We start from the raw sequence: 9,563 nt of genomic DNA, 5'->3' as shown, positions 1-9,563 counted from the left end.
TTGGTTGGTCAGCTGCTTTACATAGTTTTATCAATTTTAGAAAAGATATTTGGGATTGAAATTAGTATTACATTAGCCTGATCAGCATCACAGACACTTTGCAGGGTCCAATGGTTATGTGGAAGGAGCAGTGAGAGCTATCTTTAAATCAAATATAGTTAAAATGAAAATTTCAACTGGCGAAGTGATTTGTAATATAATAGACAATATTAATAATAAATAAAAAACTTTTTAAATTACAGCTTCTAACTTAAATTCTAGTCAACATCCACCATAGAGACAATAATACCTCTCTCTGAAATACAGTGTATCCATGCTGAGCAAGACTGATTTCTTTTTTTCAGGAAACATCCTCTGGCAGAAATGGGTGAATAGTTTCAACATTTCATCCAATAAAATGTAGTTGTGGTGAAGTGATGGAATCATGGAATAATAGCGAAACATTATCATTATTGTCTTGTAACATAATTATTATTGCTATACATATTTTAATATATTGTTTCTTCTTTTTTATAATTTTATTCATAGCTGTGGTCGAATTGCGCCTACTTTTTCAGATTAAGAGTTCAAATACAAAAGTTGTATTAGTAATAAAATAGTATGCATTATTCATACACCCAGTCTGGTCAAAATACATTACATTTCTGATTACTTATTCATGCATCCAATTATATTGTTTGACACCACAGGTGCATTGTTGCTGCTTCTAAACATTTTTATTTCAATAACATTTTTGAACATAGCAACTTAATTTGTATTTTAAAAGGGTAATGCTACTTTTACTAAAGTAAAGAATCTGGATAATCCTCCATCACCGAGTACATACAGGGGGGGTAATGATAATGGGGCGCGTTGCCATCACCACCATCCTCTTCATCATCAGCAGCATCCCAGCCCTGACGCCTGCCCACACCATTTCCGACTCCTCCCCGACCGTAGCCTATTGTAAAGATGGCGTCCATCATGGAGGGGCCGCTAAGCAAGTGGACTAACGTCATGAAAGGTTGGCAGTATCGCTGGTTTGTTCTGGACTACAATGCCGGCTTGCTGTCATACTACACGGTACGTTCAACAACACGGTTTTTAATCGCTGAAACGGGTCTGCTCAGTAGGTTTAAGTTACCGCTGGTTGTCAAACCCGAGTGGGAGAAAGGCCTTGTGTTTGTCAGGAGTTGGGAGTCTGAACTGGCGTAAAGAAAGAGGCGAGTCTCCCTGGTGACAGATCCGAACACTGACCAGTAGCAACGGTCGCCCAGCACCGACCGACCAATGGAGTCCCTCCGTTTTATCCACACTTCCGCTAAATGCAGCTAGCTTCCCAAAGCTAAAAAAAAAAAGAGAGAGAGAGAAGCAGAAATAGACAAACACGCTAAAACATTACAGTGAATAGCTAACAGCATTGGGCCAACCGGAGACATTGTCTTTTATGTCGGCGAGGTGACATTTTGTCTCCGGCGGTAAAACAAGAGCTGGTCAGCTGGACTCTGGCTGGTTTACTCGCCCAAGTGGCTAACAAGCCACCGCGGGAGGAGACAGACAGACAGTGGCTGTGGGTTGCTTGTTGTATATTTGGTTCACTCACACTGTAATGCTGCTGTGATTAGTAATGTATCCGGAGTAAAGCTAAAGTCAGTAAACGCAAGTTGACTGTGTCGTCAGAGCATTAATTTAGCCTTAATCCTTATTTGTGCAGCAGTCAGTAGTACTTCTTCAGTAAGTCTAAACTGAGCCCTCAGCCCTGACTGAGAGTAACGCAACAGTTACTGTACATTTCAGACCAAATGCATGTAAATGATCAAGGCAAAGCAGAACAAATCGGACTCCAGCAGCAGTTAAACACAGTGTCTGATTAGAGCTGAAACTATGCGTTGATAAGTGGATTGACAGAAAGTATTTTATTAATAATCGATTCATCATTCCAATGATGAGCATGTGCTGGTTTCAGCTTTTCAAATGTAAAGATTTGCTGCTTTTGCTCTCTCTGAATGTTATCAGCAGACACACTTGAATATGTCAAAAGTTGAGAGAACATATAGGCCTGTTATAACTAGTGTAACATGTCTACCCAGATATCTGAGAGTTTGGGAGTAGGCTATAAGTCAGACAAATCAAGCAATTGAAATTTCATGTTCTGCTCTGGGACTTGGGGATCTGCCATTTTATAGACAATATAATCAATGGCAAAAATAATCAGCAGATTCATTGACAATAATAGATAACTGAACATTGTAGCCCTTCAAACAAGTTGGTTTAATATGACAAAATCTGACATTACAATTTCATAATGTAGTAAGAGTAAATTTAATTGTAATTAATTTTAATCGGAGTTAGTTCAGATTGTGTAATCTCAGTGGTATAGTTTGCCTTTCATCCCGTGTGTGATTTCTCGCTCAAGGTTTCAACCATTACTTTATAATATAGGCTAATGTTTAAAAACTCAAAAACAACAATACAAGTTAAGGGGAAGTGTCTTCTCTTGACTCTATCCACAGGGACACGCAGTGAGATGAAATTACCCAATATTCATTGATTACTAGTGTTACCACAGATGACAGCCTGACTATTATTGGACTTTTAGCCTTGTGCATTACATGGAGAGGGTCTGTTACACAACTCCTACCAGCTGAATTGTGTTAATTGGTCCTGACCTAACAAAAACAGCTACAAGCGGCAGATGTGCATGGTACCTGTTTGATCCTTTGTCATGCCAGACATTTAATGGAAGAAGCACAGGTGCTGCTTACAACATTAAAGATGGCTCTGTTCTATTTAAATGTATCCTAGTAAACCAGGTGGTAGTAAAGCGCATGCACTGTAGAGCACGAAACCGAAGCAGTTAAATGGGAAATCGACCATCATTGATTTTATTTGTAATACAAAATTTTTTGTTGTTGTTTTCAAAATATCCTCAGTGAAAAAGACGTACAATAATATCATCTTGCACCACATTACTCACATATTTGTGTCCACTGTCTTTTACAGCATTCTGTATTCTGCCTGTATTTATTTCTTATATGGTCTGCTCTTGTTTTACAGTCAAAGGATAAGATGATGCGAGGATCCAGAAGAGGCTGTGTGCGACTCAGGGTAAGACTTTCAGCATCAAAGCCGTCCTGAAAGCTGACTTTGATAAATGAAAAGCATGCCCTCCACACTTGACTGAGCTGCTTGCCTGTGTCACCAGGTATTTGGATGAACTCCCTCTTGTCATGGTTTTCCTGGGTGCAGTCAACACACGAGCCACATCTAACTTTTTGATAAGATTTACTTTATCAATGCAATCCTTCTGAACCATAATTAGGCTTTTGTACTCAACACCGGGCCAGCACAACTGTCTTCTGATTTACCAAAGTGACTGAATGCCCTGTGTTGAGAAAGAAAATAACTGTAAACTAGGTGACCTAGTTTAACAGGTTTGTTGCCCTCATATTCACACACCCCTATTGCCGCACCGGTTTGATCTTGTTTAGTTTGTGATGGCTCTGCCTCATGTGATCAGACCACAGGCGATGTTGTGCAAGAACACGCACGATATGTATCTTTTGCACAAAAGATAATAAGTGAATAAACATATGCTAAAAATGTCTCATCATACTGTTCCCAATGAAGGCATTTGTTCTTCCATGTTTTTTTCAGTACTGAAGTTATATCCACTAGATGGCAGCAGTCGCTTACAGAAATTAGTTTCATGAGCAAGGGAGAGGAGGGACAGTTTTTAATGCAATTAGGTTTTCAAGGGACTGGTCCAGCATTATGAAGGAAAAAGCTCCCGTTACATTTATCCACGAGGGCCGTATCTAAAGGGTAGGATTACATACATTGACCTCGGTTAACTGACGATAAAAACGTTTTTCTTTCCTTTTCGATGCAGTTGTGAGGTGAGTCAGTGTGTTGCTGCGGTTAACTCTGCTCCTGTTATCCCTCTCTAGTCTTGGATTAAGTAGGATTATTCTGCATATCTCACAGCAATGTGCAAAAATCATAACAAATGTATTGTCTGACCTGCCCTGTGTAATTACTTAATTTCTTAACCTGATGTTATCACAGAGCGTAGCATGGCGATGTGAATGGCGTGATTGTAGTCAAGTCTGAGCATTTGTGGGCAATGAAGGCTGAAGTAGTTAGCCTGCAGTCAATACTTGTTGTCTCTGCTTCTTGTTTCTGAATGAAATCTCAGTTATGAAATCAAGGGCAAACTGTTTTTCGTGACTTTCAACAGAAGCAGATGTGAAAGCTGCATCTGTATAAGACAATGTTGAGCACCTTGATCTCCTTAAAGGGAGGAAGTATCTTCTGAAAGTACCTGAAAAGAGGATCCAACATTATTTCTGGACATGTAGTCATGGGTCAGAGGTTTCCAGGGTTAGATCAATGTGACACACAGTTTACTGCCGTACAATAAATGCCTGATATGCATCATGAAGCTGAAAAGTGAAGCAGTATCTATTGAATCATATTACTGGCGGTGACTGTAAACAGTATTTACTTCTTGGACTCTCTACGTTTAATGTGGATCGTTCACACAGATTAAAGGAAGAAAAAAGACACTTTACTGAGGAAAATTTCTATATTGTTTAATTTCTAAAAAATGAAAATGAAGTTGTTATCCCTTTTTTTTTTTTTTAAAGTATATTTTTTGGGCATTTATGACTTTATGGATAGTACAGTTGAGACAGACAGGAAACAGGGAGGCAGAGAGAGGGGGGACGACATGCAGCAAATGGCGCCCGACGAGGGACTCGAACCGGGGCCGACCGCAGCAAGGACTGTGCCTCTATACATGGGGCGCCCGCTCTAACCACTACGCCACGCAACGCCCCTGTTGTTACCCCTTTTGAAAGAATTAGATAACCTTGTCATAGTCTGTCTTCAATTTGCTTGATTTTTTGATCCCTGTATCATAAACCCTGACCTGACTGTGTCATTTAAGATTTCTCACAAACTTCTCCCAGAGGCTCTGTCTGCAGTCCCACTGCACCAGTAGAGCCATAAACTCTACTGTAGTCTTATGCTGGTTATTATTGGATTATTTTCAAGTGCCACGAGGGAACAGTTTTTTTTTTCATGGAGTCAAATAATTCACTTTTGCACCTTCTCACATGTCTAAAACAATTTGGAGAAAATGTACGTTCCACTACAAAAGCCCTTCAATGAATCGTTACCATTGTGTCAGTTTTTAGCGACACTTCTTTATAGTCTTCAATCAGACACATGTTGATTTTAAAGCTTGTTGTAGCTGTTGAAAAATGCATAGGAATTTAAGAGTTTATGTCATCATCAACAGAAATCACAGTGATAATTTATTAGAAAAGTGTGCTTGTCATACCTAAAGCAAAACACTATCATACTACAAAAAAAACAACAGTTACAGGGCCATTTCTGCTGGTAGCCCAATTAGATTTTGTGTCACTAATATGTTGAGCCTCATTTCTACAACGAATCACAAGATGCTGTCCATGTCTGACCTTCTCTTGGTATTCATTTGGGATTTTGGAAGTAACTGGCTATGCTCTGTGGAGTTGTAAAGTGGAAGACACCACGCCTTGCTTCTTTTTGTTGTCGTCATGTAGTGCAGCTGTCTGTCATAAAACCTCCCCCCCAAAAAATAAGTTCTTACATAATCTGATTGAGAGGTTTTTATGCAGAGCCATTTCACCGGACTGCCAAGTATTTTGCAGCTGTTTTTATCATTTAATCCACCCCTTCTGTAGTTGTTACTTTTTGTTATTATTTGCAGCTTTTGGTGTACGAGGAAGCTCTGAGTCACACGCCCTGTCTGTGTTGCTAGGAGCTAATGCCCTAGCTAGCCAGCAGGCCATTTCTCTGCAGTTGGCTCCTAGCTGCTGCCTGGTCCCTGGTGTCTGTTTCTCTCTCCACCCTTCCCTGCCTTTCTCCTCCTTCGTTCTCCCAAATCCCACCTCCTCCTCCTCCCCTCCCTTCTTTTTTACCATGTTCCAAAAGGCTGCACTCATATATATGTGTGTGTGTGTGTGTGTGTGCGTGCGTCTGACAAAGGAGCAGGAGTATTTGTGAGAAAGAGATAAGGCAAAAGAGGATGGAGATTTTGAGGAAGAGAGAGTAAGGTGCGGAGATGAATTTACAGCAGACACAACAGAGTCGGGGGACTGCAGGCACATGTGGAGGGCATGAGGATAGAAATGGAAAGTAGAGTATGACGTGTCCCGCTGTCTGACTGCCTGCGTTTTTTCCCCTCTCTCTCTCTCCCTCTCTCTCTGTTTGCCTAGGGAGCTGTGATCGGCATTGATGACGAGGACGACAGCACATTCACCATCACTGTGGACCAGAAGACTTTCCATTTCCAAGGTGAGATGTCCCCCTTTTTTCTTTAAATGTTGTGCTCTTCTTGCCTCCCGGCCGCCCCCCGTCCTGTCTGTGTTACTGGCTTTTCTTTCTCTATCATCCCTTTGCATCCCTCTCTGCTGTTCATTTGCTCTCTCTCCCTTCCTCTCTCTCTCTCGCACTCACGCTCACACTCACTCCTCTTACCCTCCCCACCTTTTTAAAGACTTGGAGTGGTCTGCTCTAATGCCAGGAAACACATGCACACAGACATCTACACAATGTCAAAGCATGCTTTGCGCATCCTGAAGTCTCTTCTCCCTGCCTCTGGAAGCTCTCCAAGCTCTGTGAAGTTGGACTGACATGTATTTCTATAGATAAACAAGATTTGTTCCACTGCAAGCTAGATTTCCTCTGGAACAGAGCGAGCAAGTAAGGCTTTTTTTGTTTTTTGTTTTTTTCTTCGGCCCTCTCGACTGTGGCTGAGGAGGAAGATTGTGCTGCTTGTGTGCAGTTGAGCCTCTGGGAATAAAAAGGGAATACTGCTGAGCTGGAAGCTGAGCTCAGGTCTCCTCTGGTTGCTGCCGCTATTCGCCCTTCGGTACACTGCTGTCGCCACTTGCTCTCTAACAACCAGTCACTCCATAGGGACAGGATTGGCTCTCACCTACAGCGTCGCCCCCCCCCCCCCTCCCGTCCTGCCAACTCTTCCCTCCTTTTTGACAGTGAGCTGTCCAGTACAACGCAGACATTTTTTTTTTTTTTAACTCTTATTACTTCACCAGGTCTTTCACTAACCTCCTCCACCTTTCCTTCATCTCTGTCCTCCCATCTGTCCATTTGTATCCATCCTGACAACACCAGACCCCCCCACACCTCACTACCAGCACCCTCCCTTCACCTCCTTCTCGAGGGTCACCAGCCACAGTCCATGGGCCCCCCACCCCTCACACTTCCTCCATGCCCTCTCCCATGTCTGTGTTCCGAAGCTGTATGCTGTGGTTCTACAAACGCAAGGGTAAGGAGAAAACCGCTGCACGTCTCATCCGCATGCATGCCAGTCCGGGGCGAAAGGATCGAGAAGGAAGCGTTGTTTGTTTGTCTTCTGGGATGTAGAGCCAGGGTGGAGCAGTGCGCTCTGTAACACACCGGTGAAGTGGTTTTGTTATCGAGGTTCAAGGACAGTTCAGGGCAGTGTGCAGGAGACTGTTTAGAGGCTGTCAGCTGGGAGGAATTACTAAAGAGGGGGAGAGTGTGTTCGGTGTCCTATATTCGTCAAGTGTATGTGCAGTGCACACTGAGTTTGCTTTCTCAGAGAAGGATGTTTGTGACTTGTGTTTGTCCTGTTATTCACTGGCTTTGCTGGTTTGACTAAACAGTGATGTAATCCTTTTTCTTTCCTCAGGAAGGTGATAATTGTAAACATATTTTCACAGGGATGTGTTCATCCATAAATTATAGCTGAAATGTCATGATCATAATTTACACTAATCTGAGTATGAGGTTTTGACTTCGGCTGGGTGAAAAGTACATTTGCCAAACTTAAGTTGTGGTGTGATATTAACAGAATTACCTGACTCTGAGACAATTATATACCTGTGAGAGAGCAAAAAACATCAGCAATTTATGCAAATGCTAGGTGAATTCAGTGCAGATCATTATTCAAAACCTTCATTAATGCAGACAAAGAGTGACATTAATTTCTGGCGGGGTCTTGAATAAAAGGCACCACAGATGACAGAATCTGCCATGTCGAGGTTAGTTAAAGCAGCAGTGTAGGAATCATCACATTTAAAAGCAGAGTATCCTGAACCAGTGCATCGCAGTGGAGCCTTCATGATCATCTTTTTGTGAGAAAGACAACAATGAGATTTCACTGAAAGACACAGCTGCTCTCCAGATACCCAGTGGAGCACTGTACTATCTCATGTATCCCCATAAACGGGCAGAAAATAAGCACTAAATATGTGCCGAACATGAGAGTCCCGGTACATCAGGGGTTAGCCTGGATATCAAGACATGCACAGGATGTTACTGTAAAACGATCCTGATCTCGGCATGTTATGCAGTCAGTCCCCCAGGATTCACAACATCGTCTGAATGTGTCTGCTTGGCAGAACTCCCTGACTATGTGTGATGGGTAGAAAATCACTGTCAAGATTAGGGCGGATAAAGAAAAGCACAGGAGAAAAAAATCATGCTGTTGCCCACAGTTTACATTTCTAATAACCATAACTTCTGCCAATACACTGCTCATTATCAGAGTGTTTTTTGTGTATGGTGCAAAACGCGATCATGTAGGGGGCAGCCCAGCTCCCAGGTAGAAGTGCAGCCCTGTGTCGGCCGGCCGGCCGGCCACTGTGCTAGCCTGGAGTGCAGCTCTGTACAGTCTTTCTATTTAGAGAAGCATCCATTATTTATCAGGTCCTCTCCCCCGGCGGTGCATCAGAGATGCCTGAGAGCCCTTTAGCTCCCCCCTTTCCTCTTTCCCCTCTCGGCTCGTGCTCTCCCTCTCTTATCTACAGTAGCTAGCTATCAATCTCTCATCTTCTCCTGCCTCTCTGTGAGGGTGTCCAGCCTGCCCAGGGCAATAGTACAGGATGAGAGACCTCCTCATGTTGTCCTCCTTGTAACCTCTGTCCAGGGTCCTCCCTCACACCAAAATCATTGTTGTTCCCAAGTGCAGATATCATGTGTCCTTGTCAGTGTTGATTTTACATTTTTATCACACACTTGGAGCTATTTCATAGTTAAAATCAACAATAAACAGATACTTAGTTTTCCCACCAATATACTATTTTATTGACCTCAGATTAAGTTCATTGTAGAATTTGTACATTTTCTTTGCAGTGCATATGTATAGCTACAGTGTCACAGTAGTGGCAGGTGGCAATCCAGAGCATCAGACCCTCTGTCCTCCCACTGGAATATGCACCAAAATATTTCATCAGCTTGTCCCAATATGGAAGAAGCAAAAAAGAAAGAAGGGATGAATAATTGACGGAGGCCTTTTGGAGAAAGGAGGAGCAGAGTTATGGGGAAAGGTTGCTGAGCATGCGAGGGGAGATCTGAGATGGATACCCTGTCTGACTGAGATGGGAGGAAATCTTTTGGTTAAGCTTTATGTGTTAGTTTTGCCTGTCGAGTGGCTGTGTGTGTAGTGGCTGTACATGCTCTACATGGAAATTATGACCATCTGTCCTTGTCTACTTATGTATTATGGCAATTGTAGCTGTTTATGTGATAAGTACCTGTAACCGTGG

At 42.5% G+C, this 9,563-nt stretch overlaps 1 protein-coding gene across 8 annotated transcripts in view; it reads left to right on the top strand.

Moving 5' to 3' along the window:
• Positions 1 to 942: 942 nt before the first annotated feature.
• Positions 943 to 9,563, top strand: part of osbpl9 (oxysterol binding protein-like 9) — a 30,755-nt gene continuing 22,134 nt past the window's right edge. For all 8 annotated transcript variants that reach the window (XM_085774295.1, XM_085774291.1, XM_085774290.1 and 5 more), the window contains exons 1-3: positions 943 to 1,062; positions 3,037 to 3,087; positions 6,246 to 6,324. In XM_085774295.1, coding sequence (XP_085630421.1) covers positions 952 to 1,062; positions 3,037 to 3,087; positions 6,246 to 6,324 — 241 coding nt within the window. In that variant the 5' untranslated portion in view covers positions 943 to 951. The remainder of the gene's footprint in view (positions 1,063 to 3,036; positions 3,088 to 6,245; positions 6,325 to 9,563) is intronic.

Source organism: Trachurus japonicus, chromosome 4 (genome assembly GCF_045865225.1).
Source record: "Trachurus japonicus isolate A0001 chromosome 4, Traja_1.0".
Taxonomy (NCBI): domain Eukaryota; kingdom Metazoa; phylum Chordata; class Actinopteri; order Carangiformes; family Carangidae; genus Trachurus; species Trachurus japonicus.
The sequence above is the reverse complement of the archived record's forward strand: the minus strand, read 5'-3'. Positions and strand labels throughout refer to the sequence as shown.